The 17,314-nt window shown below is 46.6% G+C and overlaps 2 protein-coding genes across 3 annotated transcripts in view; one reads left to right on the top strand and one right to left on the bottom strand.

The window, feature by feature from the left end:
• The window catches only part of SLC6A20 (solute carrier family 6 member 20), a 152,627-nt gene extending 140,688 nt beyond the window's left edge, over positions 1-11,939 (top strand). Inside the window, exon 12 of the mRNA XM_082413873.1 lies at positions 8,192-11,939. Within this exon, the coding sequence (XP_082269999.1) occupies positions 8,192-8,289 (98 nt within the window). The 3' untranslated portion in view covers positions 8,290-11,939. The remainder of the gene's footprint in view (positions 1-8,191) is intronic.
• Positions 1-17,314, bottom strand: part of LIMD1 (LIM domain containing 1) — a 74,819-nt gene that overhangs the window by 27,009 nt on the left and 30,496 nt on the right. For both annotated transcript variants that reach the window (XR_014251034.1, XM_082413881.1), the window contains exon 2: positions 11,952-12,053. Coding sequence is in view for 1 of the 2 variants with exons in the window: in XM_082413881.1 (XP_082270007.1) it covers positions 11,952-12,053 (102 nt within the window). In the remaining variant the exon portion in view is untranslated. The remainder of the gene's footprint in view (positions 1-11,951; positions 12,054-17,314) is intronic.

Raw genomic sequence — 17,314 nt, 5'->3', positions numbered from 1 at the left:
AAAATAAAATAAAATGTCAGATGAAAGATACACTGAATGGGATTAAAAGCAGATTACACATTGCAGGAGAAAACATCTATGATGTTAAAAGCATAGCAATAGAAACTGTCCAAAATGCAACAGAGAGGAAAAGAATCTAAAAAACAAAAAGACCGTTAATTGCGGGGGAGAGATAAATTAGGAGGTTGGAATTAACATACACACACTACTATATATAAGATAGATGATCAACAAGAAACCACTATATAGCACAGGGAACTCTACTTAACACTCTGTAACAACCTATATGGGAAAAGAATCTGAAAAAGAATGAATATGTGTATACGTATAACTGAATCACTATGCTGTACACCTGAAACTAACACAACATTGTAAATCAACTACACTCCAATAAAATTTTTAAAAAAAGAAAGAAAGAAAGAAAGACCATTAAAGTGAGCCGTGGGACAACTTCAAGATGCCAAACCAAGGGGCCACTGGAGTCCCTGAAGGGGAAAGGAGGGGGTGGCAGAAAATTTGAAGAAATAATGGCCAAAAATATTCCAGATTTGACGAAGGCCATACACTCACAGATCCAAAAAGCTCAACAAACCCCAAGCACAAGAAACATGAAAAGTGCACCAAGGGACATCATGATCAAACTTCTCAAAATCAATGATAAAGGGAAAATCTTAATCAGAGGAAAAAGACATGTTACATACAAAGAGACAAAGATAAAGATGGCACTGGATTTCTGATTGAAAACAAAGCAAGCAAGAAAACAGTGAAACAACATTTTTTTAAAATGAAAGAAAAAACTATCGACCTAGAATTCCACACACAGCAAAAAATATCTTTTAAAACCAAAGTGAAGTACGGCTGAATTCAGACATTCAAAAGCTGAAACAATTCTTCACGGGCAGATCTGCATTACCAAAAAAAAAAAAAAGTAAAAGGAAGTCTTTTAGGGAGAAAGAAAATGGTACCAGATGAAAATCTGGATTTAAACAAAGGAATGAAGAGGACTAGAAACAGTAACTGCATGGATAAATAAGATTTTGTTCTCATTAGTTAAATCTCTTTAAAAGATAATTGACTAGAGCAATGGAAGAAAACTGAGAGACCAGAAATAAACCCTTACATTTTAGGGTCAATTAATTTTTGACGAATTTGCCACAACAATCCAATTGAGAAAGAACGCCCTTTTCAACAGACGGGGCTGGGAAAACTGGCTATCCACACGCCAGAGAATGAACCTGAACTTCTACCCCAAACCACATACAGGAATTAACTCAAAATGGATCCAAGAGCTCAACCTAAGAGCTAAAAACTATAGCTCTCAGGGCATGAATCTTTGTGACATTTGGTAGGTCTATGTTTTCTGAGATAAAGCACCAAAACCACAAGAAACAAAAGAAAAAATAGATAGATTAGACTATGTCAAAATTTAAAACTTCTGTGCTGCAAATAATAACATCAGGAAAGTGAAACAATAGTGCACAGAATAAGAGAAAACATTGGTAAATTATATATCTAACAGGATATTTACATGTAGAACATATAAAGAACCATTAGAACTCAATAATAAAAAGACAAATAACCCAATTAAAAATGGCTAAGGGGCGACCTTCCCTGAGAGTCCAGTGGTTAAGACTCCGAGCTTCCAATGAAGAGGGCGCGGGTTCAATCCCTGATCAGGGAACTGAGATCCCACATGCCATTCGGTGCGGCCAAAAAAAAAAGGGTAAGAGATCTGAATAGACATTTCTCCAAATAAGACATACTAATAGGCCATGAAAAGATGCTCTACATCAGTCATCAGGGAAATGCAAATCAAAACCACACTGAGATTCAACTTCACACTCACTAGGATGGTTAGAATCAAAGTCAGACAATCACAAGTACTGGCAAGAATGTGGAGCTACTGGAACCCTCATACACTGCTGGTGGGAATGTAAAATGGTGCAGCCATTTTGCAAAACAGTGCCTCAGAAAAGTTAAACATAGAGTTACCATATGACACAGCAATTCCACTCTTAGATATCTATCCTAAAGAACTGAAAAAATATGTCCACACAGAAACATGCACAGGAATCTTCACAGCAGCCTTATTTATAATGGCCAAAAAGTGGAAACGAGTGTCCACTGACTGATGAATGGATAAATAAAATGTGGTCTATCCATACGATGGATTATTATTCAGCCATGAAAAGGAATGGAGGGACTTCACTGGTGGCGCAGTGGTTAAGAATCCGCCTGCCAATGTAGGGGACACGGGTTTAATCCCTGGTCCGGGAAGATCCCACATGCCGCGGAGCAACTAAGCCTGTGTGCCACAACTACTGAGCCTGCGCTCTAGAGCCCAAGAGCCACAACTACTGAGCCCACGTGCTGCAACTACTGAAGCCCGCGCGCCTAGAGCCCATGCTCCGCAACAAAACAAAACAAAAAGAAGCCACCGCAATGAGAAGTCCACGCACCTCAACGAAGAGCAACCCCCGCTCACCGCAACTAGGGAAAGCCCACGCGCAGCAATGAAGACCCAACGCAGACAAAAATAAATAAATAAATATTTTAATAAATAAATATAAAAGGAATGAAGTTCGGATACATGCTACAACATGGATGACTCTGGATCACATTACGCTAAGTAAAAGAAGCTAGTTACAAAAGACCACATATATATGACTCTATTTACATGAAACATCCAGAATAGGCAAATCTATACAGGAGTGCTTGCTTACGGCTAGAAAAAGAGGGATGGGGAATGGGGAGTGAAAGCTTATGGGTACATGGTAATGGATAATGCCACCTTTATGCCCTACAACATTTCCTCAGTGCTAACTGTGTGCCCTGCATTATACTAAAGGTGACAGATCAAGGGTAAATCAAGGTCAGTTAAACACTGTCCCCGTTCTCACAAAACTGACCACAGAGGGGGAGGCATAGACCCCTGCCAACAGTTTCAATCTAATCATAATTCAAAACACCACAAGACAGGTAAATGAACAAGGTGTGTATGAAACCTGCATCAGAGGAGCCACAGCAGAGATCACAATGGAGGACATCGCTTGGAGAGTGATGCGTACCTGGTGGGATGAAGTGTGAGGGTGACAAGACACAGGGGTAGGAAAGGGTGGGTGATGTTTAGTGTGGCTGGAGGTTCCGATGGACACAGGGTGGAGGAGACAGTGGCAAGAGAGCAGACAAGAAAGGGGTTGGAACTACTTGAAGGAATGTGTTCAATGTCAAGTAAAGGAATCAGACTATGATGTTATGAGAAGAAGTGGCTGAGGTCTCAGAGCAGGGGAGTGGTCCCCTCACAGCTGTGCTCAAAGGCCAGCTGTGTGGATGGAGGTGGGCAGGGCAGCAAACAGGACCTGAGGCAGTCAGGAGGGATAGCAGTGATCCACAGGAGGAACAGAGAGGGTCTTCCCTCAGTGGGGCCCCCGGGCCCCCGCTGGCATGCAAACCCACCAACGGTGGACACTGCAGGCGCTGCTGCTTGCACGGTCTGTCCTGGCAATGGATTTGCCAGACTCCCAGGCTGCTCAGTGCCCCGGAGGTGCACCTGGTCCTTGAAAACCTGATCACAGGATCCACGCCTGGCTCATGTGGTAATAAGGATTCTCTTCCCCTTTAAACTTTAACTGGCAGGAAGGCTGCACTGGCTTTGAGTCATCAAGTCAACAGTATCTTATGCAGCAGATGCTTAAGGAGACCACGCAGCAATGAGGAAGAAGCACATGACATACTTCTAAATGGAACAAACAGAACATAAAAGCAAGCACTGTGATGACAACCTGGCAAAAATGATGTCCATGTGGGTATAGCCAACATTATTTTGTTTTGTTTTGTTTTGGTTTGGGGTTATGGGTGATGTTCTTCTTCCACATGTATTTTTCTTACAATGTGACTATATTGCCTTTGTGATGCATAAAGTAAAAACAATAAACTTACTGATTGTTTCTTATTAATAAGTGAACTATGGCTTAGGAGTAGAGACTTTACCTACAACATCCAATATGGTAGCCACTAGTCACGTGTGGCTATTTCAATTTAAACTGAATTAATTAAAATGAAATAAAAATGTCAACTCCTCAGTCACACTAGCCACGTTTCAAGCACTCAAAAGTCACATGTGGCCGTGGCTGCCCTACTGGACGGTGCACGTCTAGAGCTCAGAAAAGCAGCCAGGGAGCTGGGGGCCAAATGAAGGTAAGTGGGTGGGGGTGAGGCCAGTCACACGGCCACAGACAAGATCCCAGCTGACTGCATCGGACCCCCTGGGATGCTCGTCATGCACGCGCGGGCCTCTGCTCTGTAGACTTCAGGAATCAGGATGTCTGCAGGTGGAACCAGCTTCTCGGGACCGGGGCTGGTGTTCGGTAAAGGGTGAGGACCGGAGAGGCGGCAAAAACATAGACTGTGGAGCCACCTGGACGCGAGTCGGGACCCCAGTCCCCCACAGACCAGCTATGCAACCGCTCTGGGGCTCCACTTCCTCTTGTGCAAATGAGTGTGGCTGGGAAGCAAATGAGGGGCATGAGACGACCGAGCAAATATTCTGCAAACAGTGGCTCATAGTACAACCCATGTCAGAGGCATCAGAGCACCGATAGAAAGCCTGGGTGCAGACGAAATTGTCAGTATATATACGGGGAAGGCAGAGGAGGAAGAGAGAGAGAGGGAGGGAGGTTGATTGGTTATAAGGAATTGGCTCCCATGATTATGGGGATCGACAAGTCCCCAGATCTGCAGTCAGTGCTGGAGGCCCAGGACAGTGATGATGTAGCTCCGGTCCAAAGGCAGGAAACAACTGATGTCCCTGTTCAAGGCAGTCAGGCAGGAGGAAGTCCCCTTACTCCAGAAGCGTCCACCTTTTTGCTCTATTGAACAACACTGATTGGGTGAGGACCACCCACATAAGGGAGAGCTTTACTCAGTCTACCAATTGTTACTCCCGTCAAGAAACCTTCACAGACACCCAGAATAATGTTAGACCAAAATCTGGGCACCCCGTGGCCCAGTCAAGTTGACACATAAAATTAACCATCACAGGCCCAGAGGTGGGGACAGACGTTTAAGAGAACATTTGAGAGAGAAGAGATGCTCTTAGCAAGACGAGGGCACCAAGGAGACCCAAGCAGTAACTGTGATGCCAGAATAAAGCTCAGTTTTCCGTAAAAGATCTCACTTCCTAAACCCAGGATTCTGGGTCTGAGATGAGGCACCCAGTGTGACGTCATGTGCTAATCAGGGTGTGATGGCCCCGTCGTGTCAGAACACCCTCCACTCTGCTCTTAGAGTGGAGGACACACTGGGTACCACCAAGTCTCACCCTTGGTCTGGGATTATTGAAGGAAAGGGTGCAGATTTCCACCCAAACTATGCGTGTGCAAATATAAGAAAGGTGTTTGGAATGCAGGTGTGGCAATTAATGATACAGGTCGCACTGGAGTTACCCTCACAACATAGCTTAAAAATCCCACACTCCTTTAACGTCACAGGCACGAAGAAGCTGATGTTCTCTCACCGTCGGGGACATCATGGCTTCTCACTGCATCAACAAAGTCTGATCTGGGAAACCAAGTCTGGTCCCATTTCTGGTGCACGCAGCAGAACTGGGTTTGCTGGAGAGGGACAAGTGACCGTCTGATGACACGTCAAGTAAAAGCCACCCCTCTGCTCTCCTTCGACCCGCACAGCCCTTTGCCCAGCTCCGTCTATTTTGGTTGTTTCCTGATTTCACCCTCACCCGCTGACTTCCTTTGTATCTGCCCACTGTCCCTTTCTCACTTTCTTGATCTTCAGCTTTTTCCCTAGATCCAGCTGACTCATTCAGCTCGCACACAAATGCTGAATATGATGAGAAATATTGGGATGACTCAACAGCTCAGAAATTCAGGGATCAAAACCCTTAAAAAGGAACAGACCTCTAATCAAAGCCCTTAATCCATTTCTCTCCTACAGGTACATCCCACCCACTACTGAATTCTAGCTCCCCTATTCCAAGTACAAGGCCACTCTTCTGCATTCACAAGTCAAAAGTATCCCCAAACCCAACCTTTGCTGTCACATAGCCCCCAGGCAGAGATGAACCTGAGATGTCACGGCAAGATCCAGTGTCTCTCTAAGCAAAGCTAATTTGATACAGTGGCTGCAAGCAAGGGCTGTGGGTCCACACGGTCCTGGGTTCAAGTGCCAACCAGGCTATTTAACATCGATATAACCAACCACAAGCAAACTAAACTCTCCAAGCCTCTGCTCGTCTGTGAAATGAGAGTAATAACAATGCTGAACTCACTGGGCTGTTAACAAGGATTTAGTGAGCTACTGCGAGTGAGAGGATCAGGGCAGGGTCAGGCCGAAAGTAAGCTAGAAAGCTCACCTGCGAATTACTTACAAATATTGAGATGACTCTTAAGAAAGCATGCCTGCCATGAATTAAAGGGAGACCTCCCTAATTCAGGCTCAACTATTTCAGAATCTGGGCATCTCCAAAGGCTGGGCTGGTGAGGAGGCATACACAAAGTCAATGAAAAAGGTTAACATGATTTCAGAGGCAGTGCTTACTTAGACTTGGTAAGAGAAACAAAACAACCGCCAAGAACCCTCCCGCACTTCAGATGTGAACTTACTGATGGATGAATCACCAATCACTGATTTATTCACTAAGAACCTCCGTCCCACAGCTCTGGGCTTATTTCTAGCTGTTTCATTTACCTGAAGGAATGAAATGGCACTTTCTAGTATTCTGGATGCAGGATTTCACTAACTCTGTTAGACAGACTTTCCCAGATGGGGTCTAAATAAATGTGTGAGATTTCACTATAAAATCCCTTCACAACCTTTAACAGGCATGGATGTTTGGTTTTTGGAAGGTGGGATGGGCAGTGGCATATATTCTTAGTTTTGTTGTGTTTTCTCCCTAAGGCAGATCACAGTGCAACACCAGGCTCAGGAACATAAGCACTAGGTCACAACACTCAAGAGTCACCTGTTCTGGCCGTGACCTGCACATCCCAGCCCTGTTCTGTAAGTGGACCCCATCCGGCCCTCAGCTGCCTTCCTCTGAGCTCAGGCCTGTGCTGGGCATAATCCCCATCAGCCTCAGGACTGCCTGCCCCCCAAGCCCTACCCCCAAGACCAGGGCACCCTTGTGGTCTATGGGCTTCTGGGGAAGAGCATGTCTTATCTCGTCCATCGTTTTCCAACTCACACGGCTGAGAAACAGTAGGGGCCGTGAACATGGCAAACTGGTTTCCCCATGACTCCAGGATGTAATTTATTTAGTCTTTACAAAATGAACAAAATCTTACTTTCTGGACCTAAAACGGCCTGCGGTGAGGACACAGAGCCTGGCCTCTCTCTGCCTCATAGTCTATTCTGGAAGGTGCCAAGGAGACTTCACTTGACCCCCCCCCCCAAGTCCAGCACACTTTTTCTTCCTTCTGTTCGGCCTCTCTCGAGCCACAGACGGGTGCCAGCTTCTCCTCATTCAGGCCACTTGACACATGGTGTCCAGACACATGGCACATGGCTGCTGGCCAAGGCCACGCCTACCCTCCCCCCACCCCATGCTGTGCCAATGGTTCCTGAGAGCATCCAGGTGGGGGCCTGGTCACCTTGGGTGGGCAGAGCCGAGGTGGGAGAGGGAGACACACAGCACACATCTCCATGGCAACCAAACACACCCGCTGCGGCCGGAGGAGCACATCAAAAAAGAACTTTAACAAACCACATAAACGCCCACGCATCGCGCCCTGAATGCTTGCTTCTGGGAACGAACACCAAGGAAACAACTCAGCAGAGGGAGAAAAGCACGCAGGCACAAAGACATTCACTGGGGCCACGTGCAGTAACCAACAAACCCGAGACACGGAGACACTCGCTCCCTGCCATTAAAGCGTGGAACGGCTCAGTTGACAACTATGTAACTGTTAAAATGATTATTATGAAGAAGACAACAAAGACAGGGGTGAATTTATGACACAATATTAAATCAAAAAGGATACAATACTGGTTTACACTCTATGATCACAACTCTAAAAAATGTGTATAAATCTGGACAAAATCTAGAAGGGAAAATATTAGTGAAAATACCTGTTCTAGAATGATAACAAACCAGGTTACTGTCTTTAAAATTTTTTGTGGCTGTCATGTCGTTCCCACAACTAAAAATGAACTAAACATTGTTGCTTGTTGGCAGATGGGGAATTGGCCGAGGTGCCCGGGAGAACTTGCACCATCCAGAGGCAGAGGTTTGTCTGGGCGTGTGAAACACCTTGGGATCCTCCCGGGACATAGGATGAGCGGCTTGTAAGGAGCTGCTCTAGGACCGTCTCCGGGACACGAGACAGTCTCTCACCTCTGACGGGGTGAGGGCTCTCTGCACCCCCCCTCTGAAGGCAGCTGCTGACTCATGACCGCTTACCGCGTCCAGGACGGACTGCTTAGCATCCCATAACTTACACTGCAGTCATCGGCCCTTTTGTTTCAGTGTTGTCCCTTTTGGGGTGTGGGACAGGGACAAAGGCACCTTTGGCATGTCCTTTTGGTTGCTCACGAAGGGAATAAATTGTCTGAACCTAGAAGTAGCTTGTTTTATCTTTACTGATCAAATCAGTCGGGCCTTGGCCTTGCCTTGTAAGTGCATGTGAGCTCTCAATAAGATCCCGATGTTATGTTTATGTTTTAATAAAGTATCAATAAGATCCAAGAAGTGAGTGTGTGCACGTGCCAGTGTGTGTGTACCTACAGAAATACATCTTGATGGTGTTTCAAGCTAGATTATTCTCATAAATGAAATGGGAAAACACACTCACACACATATATACAGTACACTCTCACACACGCTGTAACCAACCAGACAAACAGATGTGCAAGGCTAACCTAATCTAGATTCAGGAGCCATGGATTCAGCTCAACTGCTAGGTTTTCAACCTCGAGAAGTCTCTTTCCCTCTCTGACCCCAATTTTCTCTTCCCCAACGAAGAAGGGGACGGACTGGATGAGAGCCTGGCCCCCACTGTGCTGCGTCCACGTGCCGAGGCTCATGCAGACATCCTTGAGGACTCGCAGACACAGGACGTGGGCCACCCTGGCACCTCCTTCTGCTGAAAGCAGTTACTGGCAGCAGTAAGTTAACTGAACAAAGGCAAGTCACTTCTGGCGTCCACGAGAAGCTGCTCAGACACGTGCCTGGGTCTCCAACTGCTCCCTGTGAGTGGGGAGGAAGCTGTATGTTTACCCACAACAGGAATACCACCACACTCACTTTCTGATGGAACTCAGAGCTTCCTTCAGCAACTCTGCTCTAGGGCCTGGTTTGCTGGCACCAGAATCGCAGACAGTGGTTCATTGTTTATGTGAGAAGGTAGGGCATGCCTAGTTCAGGAGAAACGGTTCTTTCCTGCTTGGGGAACAAGGAAGGCTTCCTGGAAGAGGAGGCATTGGAGCTGGGTCCTAAAAGCTGGACAGAATTTAAATGCACGAAGTGAGTGGGGAAAGGAGGTTCCAGGGAGTGAATGGGGAAGAGAGAAATTGTCTCACTGTGATAAGGAAGTAGGAAGCAATAAAACACAGACCAGACCACAAGGGCCTTAAATGCTAGAACAAGCAAAATTCCGAAGCAGCTGTCTTCCTGAGTGTTTGTGTTTGTCATAATTTGAAAATAAACTCAGCCCATTAAGGAATTGCCAGCTAGTCAAGCAGCCACTGGTGGAACCAACAGACTCACCAGTAGTTTTTGCCCCCCAACAACTTTCTAGTTCAAATGGTAATTGCTTGAGATATAAAAACAGCCTCTACTCAATATTTATTTTCTTTTTTCCTGGAAGATAGAGCAAATATTAAGAAACAGTTACAGGAGCCAAAAGTCAAAGATAATTTTTAAAAGAAGGTGTCATCACAACTCTTTACGGATAAAACACAAACACAGGTCAAAGATTTTATTTAATTCATCACTGAATGAGAGACCAATAAGATGTTACAACTGGGAGACAGCAAAGAACCATCCTTGTGCAGGCCATCAGAAATGCTGAAGTAAATTTGCTTAATGGATGCAAAACTGGTCAATCTCTGCCAGACACAGTTTGCGTTGCTGTGGACAAGAACCACGGGCCTTGCCGTCAAGATTCTACAACTTACAGAGTGTAACACAGCTCAAAGGCAAGGAAAGGCCCAGAGACCCAGGGACTCCAATAACCAGAAAACTCCTACACTTCCACTGCGGACGCTCAGGAGACTGTGTGATCCATCTCAAAGTCTTTCACAATTTTCCCTACAAAGGTGAGTAACGATCAAGGCAGAAACTCTTAGGCATGTGTTTTATGGGAAATCACCGTGAGGATGAAGCCCAAGGTTTGGAACCGGGCATATGCCTGTGCCATCAAGGCATGGTAGGCCCATGCCCACCTGGTGAACTTCAGACTGGGAACCAGGCCTCTTGAGGGCTGTGCCACAAACCAGCCAAGAAAGTCCCTCCTCTTCCCGTCTCCGGAGGCTTCTAAAATGAGAAGCTTGGCACTAATCCCAGGTACTCAGTTCTGGCCACACCTGGGAGTCACCAGAGGAGACTAGAAACGATACGTGTGCCCCACTCTAGAAACCCCACCCCTAGGGCTTCTGATTCTGCTGGTCAGGGTGGCGCTGGGGCATCACTGGCTTTTTTTTTTTTAATTTATTTATTTATTTTTGGCTGCATTGGATCTTCATTGCTGTGCGTGGGCATTTCTCTAGTTACGGCGAGTGAGGGTTACTCTTCGTTGCAGCGCACGGGCTTCTCACTGCGGTGGCTTCTCTGATTGTGGAGCACGGACTCTAGGCACGCGGTCTTCAGTAGTTGTGGCTCACGGGCTCAGTAGTTGTGGCTCACGGGCTCTAGAGCGCAGGCTCAGTAGTTGTGGCACATGGGCTTAGATGCTCTGCGGCATGTGGGATCTTCCCGGACCAGGGCTCGAACCCGTGTCCCCTGCACTGGCAGGCGGATTCTTAACCACTGCACCACCAGGGAAGTCCATCGCTGGCTTTTAAAATCTCTCCCCCCAACTCTCCCGTGATTCTAATGAACTGCCAGGACTGAGGACCACTGGGCCAGACGATAAGACTCCTTGGTCCCGGACTCTCTTTGGCTTTGTTGTAATGTTTCCATTTAATAGACAGCTGCCAGCCTTGGTGTAGAAGTGGAGATATCAGTGGGACATTTTTCAAAAATGCTCCTCAAAATTAATCTTTGGTAGAGACCATGAAACAAGCACAATTCATGGCTCCGTCGGACTTGGCAAACAGCCTGCAATGTGTTAGGACCATCCACTGTGGATGCCATCAGTTCAATGAGCAGTTTGCTGAGCTGAGCACAGGCCTAGTTTCCTGATTTGCTGCTTTAGGCATAATGCCCGTAATGCAGTACAAAGATGCCCACAGGTGTTTGCTAAGAGGCACCGATACGTGTGTGGCATGCATACACACAGGCATTCACGCACACGCTCACACTTCCCACTGAACGGCAGCCTCCGAATGAAAGATCGGGGCCAAAGAGTTATGAAAGGACCCTGCTTCACACAGGGGTAACTGACTGACTGGTCCCCACAGTGGCGGAGAAAACTGACAACAGGGCAGACAATGGTGAATCCCAGCGCTTTGCTCCCGACTCTTCTGAGACCTCTGATATGCATTACAAACCTGATGTTATTAGGGACTGCTCCACTACCACCAGAGTGGGCCCCAGGCAAACCCTGGTACTCTGTGATAAGTCAGCTTACCCTGATGGGCCTTGTGTTGGTGGTACAAAACCCTGTTCTAGAGGACACTGTCCTGCCTTCCCATAGGACCATGGAGGGACATGGGCCAAGTGTCTCCAGGAAGGATGCTCTTCTGTCTCCTCCCTTCCTGGTTCCCTGTGTTCCTTACCCTGTCCCTCAACACACACACACACACACACACACACACACACACACACACACACTTACTGCAGGCCGCACAGGTGAAGCACGCGTCGTGGTAGAGGTTCCCCATGGCCTGGCAGGCCTGGCCAGCCCCAAACACCCCCTTGCTGCATTTCACACAGGCTCCTGCAAGGGAAAGAACACAGCAGTGAGTCAGGAGGGAAACAGTGTAAAGTGAGTGATAAAAAGCCAATGGACAAAGCAAGATACCCACCCCTTCCCCTAACCAGCCCATCACCAACTCCCAAGGATTCCTCCTTTGCAATGTCTTTCTCTCATGCTCTCTCCCGCCATCAGCCTTTCAACTATCAGTCCTTTCCACTGCAGGAATCAGGCCCCAGGCTCATGTTCAGGCCCCCTCCACACCAGCGTGCTAATGTTCAGAATACCTCTACTTCTTCCATCTCCTCCCTTGCCCAAAGCTTTCAAAGCCTCCCACCGTTATAAGACAACATCCAAATGCTGCAGCAGGATTACAATACGCCAAATACACAGGTTGGGCAACTTCAACCAAATTATTTCCTTTAATTTACAATGGGAACCACCAACGGGGATTTACTAACCTCACTTTTTACAAAGAGTGATCAGGCCCCCAAGCCCCAGGTCTCTCAGACTGCAAGCCCAGTGCTCTGCCCTGCCCCTGCCCCTGGCCACTGGGTCGAGCTCCTCGCCTTTGCTTGGGGCTCCCCTGTCTGAGCCCTATGCCCACTCTTCGGTCCCTTTATATGGTCCTTTATGTGGGCCAGTCCACATAAAAGGAGGTCTTGGAGTCTCCCTTCCAAAGAACTCCCCCATTATAGTCAAATGAAAAAGATCACAATTATGTAAATAATGCATGAAATTTTTTTTAAAAAAGATTCAGGAAGGAAATATACCAAAACTGTAAAATTATGGCTGGTTTTACTTCTTTCCATCTTCTGTATTAAAAAAAAACTTACAAGGGCAGGCATTGTTATAGCTGAAAAAAGTCTAGTCTCAAAAAGTGTTTGGATCTGTTTTCTTAAATTTTTAAAAATTTTTAAGTTTTTGGCTGTGCCGAGTGGCTTGTGGGATCTTAGTTCCCTGACTAGGGATCGAACCCAGGCCCATGGCACTGAAAGCGTCGAGTCCTAACCACTGGACTTCCAGGGAATTCCCCTGGATCTGTTTAAATATACTGTATAATGTTAAAATTTTTGAAAAATCAATTATACATCTCTATACAATTTATATATAAAATATATATAACTAATTTTTCAAAAATTTAAATATATACAAAAAGGTCCCCCAGCATCCATCAGGGTAGCCAGCTCATGTCCTTGGTCAGGGGCTCAGCCAGCCTTTTCTAGCTCTGGTTCCCATCTGTCAGGCTGTTCTCAGGCTGCATATCCCCAGCCACATTCTGCCTACAGGGCAGAAAGCCCTGTGTTTCAAAGTTCTTATCATTTCAAGTTGATGAACTGCATCACCTTCCAAGGAAGTCCAAGCTAACACATCCTTCATGAAACACGCCCACACCAACCACACCAGGTCCACAGAGAACACACTAAGCCCAGGGCCCTCACGTTCGCTTCACCAACACCCCCTTAGGAAGCAGGTGATGCCATTTGTAGGAACGGTACTGGGTCAGCCGAGAAAACTGGCTCTTGGGGGAATTCGCATATGGAAAGTTCTAGGGATCACAAGTGGTGGTTATTTGTAGTTCTTCTGCTTTAACATTTTATTATGAAAACTTTCAAGCATGCAGAAAAATGGGGAGAATCATACAGGGAACACCCATATGCCCACCACCTCAATTCTACCGTTGTTAGCATTTTGCTGCCCATCCCTTAACCAAGCCAACCATCCGTCTTATTTGTGACACATTTCACAGTAAGATGCAGACAGCAGTCCACTTCACCCTGAACACTTCAGCCTGCATATCATTAATGAGAGTCCATTATTTGCTTACGGTTATTTTTTCAAGATAAAAATTCAAACAGTGAAATGCACAAATTATAAGTCTATCATCCAATGAGTTTTGACAAGTAACCTATGTAATGTTAAGCCCAGATCAAGATATAGAATGTTTCCAACACGCCGGCAAGTTCCCCAAGGCCCTTCCCTTCCACCTTTTCTTACTGGCTATGAAATTACCTTTGTGTGTGGGTACGTGTGCACACACATGCACACACATATGCAGGATGAAACTACTGGACAGCTACAGCTGGTATTTCTGTACCTAGCAAACAGCATGATGAAACTGAAAACATCAAGGAACTCAGAGGCATCAGAATTTCTTTTTTTTTTTTTTTTTAATTATTTATTTATTTATTTCTGGCTGTGTTGGGTCTTTGTTTCTGTGCGAGGGCTTTTCTCTAGTTGCGGCAAGCGGCGGCCACTCTTCATCGCGGTGCGCAGGCCTCTCACTATTGTGGCCCCTCTTGTTGCGGAGCACAGGCTCCAGACGTGCAGGCTCAGTAGTTGTGGCTCACGGGCCCAGTTGCTCCGCGGCATGTGGGATCTTCCCAGACCAGGGCTCGAACCTGTGTCCCCTGCATTAGCAGGCAGATTCTCAACCACTGCGCCACCAGGGAAGCGCCATCAGCATTTCTTTTTGTCTGATTATTTCCTATACAACTTAGGCTGCTCTTAAGTCAAGAAATACATCCGTTCTGGGCAAACTGCATTCCTTTGCTGGCACAGTCAGAGCTGTGTCCAGCTAGCAGGGAAGAGTGAAGACGGCAGGGTTCTGCCAGTACCACTCCTCTCGAAACCTGCTGCAGCAGGCTCGTCACTCCAGAAACCAGTGGTGCTGGCGGCCGGCCACTGAAGCAGGCGGCCCAGGTGGGCCAGGCGGGGCCTCTGGCATTTAGGCGTGTGTGTGGACATGGAAGCAAGGGGGTTGGTGTGCCCAGCACTGGACACGGCACCTACTGTGCTGTGGCAGGTTACTGGTTACCTGGGCACTGCCTGCCTCTCCTAGTGAACTGGGAGCACCTTCAAGATAGGGGCCACATCGATGTAAACTGGTGTAGCCATTATGGAAAACAGTCTGGTGGTTCCTTAAAAAACTAAAACTAGAATTACCATATGATCCAACAATCCCACTCCTGGGCATGTATCCAGAAAAGACAAAAACTCTTATTTGAAAAGATACATGCACCCCGATGTTCATAGCGGTAATATTTACAATAGCCAAGATATGGAAGCAACCCAAGTGCTTCAACAGATGAATGGATAAAGAAGATGTGGTGTATATATATACACAACGGAATATTACTCAGCCATAAAAAGAATGAACTAATGCCATTTGCAGCAACGTGGATGGACCTAGAGATTATCATATTATGTGAAGTAAGTCAGACAGAGAAAGACAAATATTATTATATGTGAAATCTAAAAAGTAATACAAATGAACTTATTTACGGAAAAGAAATAGACTCACAGACATAGAAAACAAACTTATGGTTACCGAAGGGAAAAGAGGGGGGAGGGATAAATTAGGAGTATGGGATTAACAGATACAAACTACTGTATATAAAATAGATAACAAGGATTTACTGTACAGCACAGGGAACGCATATTCAATATCCTGTAATAACCTATTATGGAAAAGAATCTGAAAAAGAATATATATATTCTTTTCACTTCGCTGTACACCTGAAACTAATACAATATTGTAAGTGAACTATACTTCAGTAAAATAAATAAATAAAAATGTTTAAAACATAAAATAAAATAAAATCCAAAAAAAGAGAGACAGGGCCACGTCTTAACTGTGGCCTCCGCAAGTGTTCAGTGAAGAACTGCTGAGCTGAATCACTTTCTGTGCAGCTCCACATACAACCTGTGTCGCCTCCCCTCTGCCCTGGCCCTCACCTCCTTGTACCTGGGGTACACACACCCCTGTAAACGCCTTTTACGGTCTTATGCATCTCTGAACACCTGCAGCCCCTGACAAAGTGCACTCATATGCCCTCAACAAACATACATAAAAATAGAGAAATGGACAACGTGGGCCTCTACTGAGCCCTGGTTGACGGCATAATTCAAACATGGTGACGGGGGGAGAACTTTCCCTTGAAAAATGGCAACTATCGGACAATGACAAGGTATTAATTATACTATATGGTGATCCTGGGGTTGATTTCCAGATCACCCATCCCAAGTGCCCTGGGACTGGACTCTAAACCTTTACAAAGAGCAACACCGGCTGGTTTGTCCGGCAGCAACCAAAGCACGCTCACAGCAGCCTGGATGGAACCTCAAAGCAACGTGAATGTAATTCTGCTCACGAACCTGGAACAAAACCGCCCCAAGCGCAACATCACTTCTTCCCTCTCCATCACTGTGGTCTCTGCACTTAAGCCCCGTAGACATGTTAGCTGCAAAGCACAGAGAGGCAGTGAGACTCAACTGAAGCCGTGATCAGCCCTTCCACCTGTCCGCATGGGGAGCGCGGGAAGAGGACCCCCTTGAAGACAGGCTGCCAGTGAGGAGAGGTGGAATGCAGCTCCTGCGTCAGAGGGATGCTGCTGGGTCACAAGGACATGAACTCAGCTTGCCTGGGCTTGGGGCATAAAATCAGACAACCTCCCACTCCAGCTCGTAAAGTGAGAGGCAGGGTGGGCAGCAGCTTCCAGTGGACACTGACAACTGCCCAGGCCTCCCTGGGCTTCCTGCTGCGTTATCTCTCCACATCAGGCCTTCCTCCGCTCCTGCAGCCAGCAGAGTGACACTCTCTCTGGCTTCCTCTTTATCCAAGGGCTGGGACCTACTGACTTCAGCATCCCCCTCACTCTCTCTCATTCCTTGGGGATGCTGACATCCTTTCTCACCACTCTGAGCGTCGAGCGCAGATACAAAACAAGGAAGGAAGCCGCTTGTGCTCTAAACCATCAGTCACGGATGGAGGAGGTCCCACAGAAGCCAAGTAGGTAAGAAAATATTTCATCCCTGTGGCTTGTGGTAAATGGATAGAAAAGTACTTCATGGGCAAAAAATAGATCTAGTCTTCCTTTGGCAGGAAAAAAAAAAAAAGACAAAGTAAATTTCACATTCTAGGAAATAACGTACCTCCCAGAGCCTGAGCTAGGAATGTTCATCCAGTGCATGCTGGATGTGCATCCCCTTTCTCAAACCCACGTTCTAGAAAGGTGCTGTGACTTGCTGAAGGTCACACTGCTGGGAGGTTTGAAAGATGGAATCTGAGCCCAAGTTCTAACTCAAAGGTCCCGTTATTCCCATCCGGTTGGCAGCTGTGTGGCTATTCCTGCAACACACACGGGGCCCCCCAAAAAAGAAGGAGCTCCTTACTCACCACCCGCCTCCCCCCAACATACAACCTGTTCAGGGATTCAGACTCAAGACCAGCCCTGCCCTAGATCTCCTAGTGGCCACCCGGCCCACCTCCCACGCTGGCCTAT

This window comes from Balaenoptera physalus (assembly GCF_965194825.1).
Source record: "Balaenoptera physalus genome assembly, chromosome: 11".
Lineage (NCBI taxonomy): Eukaryota > Metazoa > Chordata > Mammalia > Artiodactyla > Balaenopteridae > Balaenoptera > Balaenoptera physalus.
Note: the sequence above shows the minus strand (reverse complement) of the source record. Positions and strands in the feature narration are given on the sequence as shown.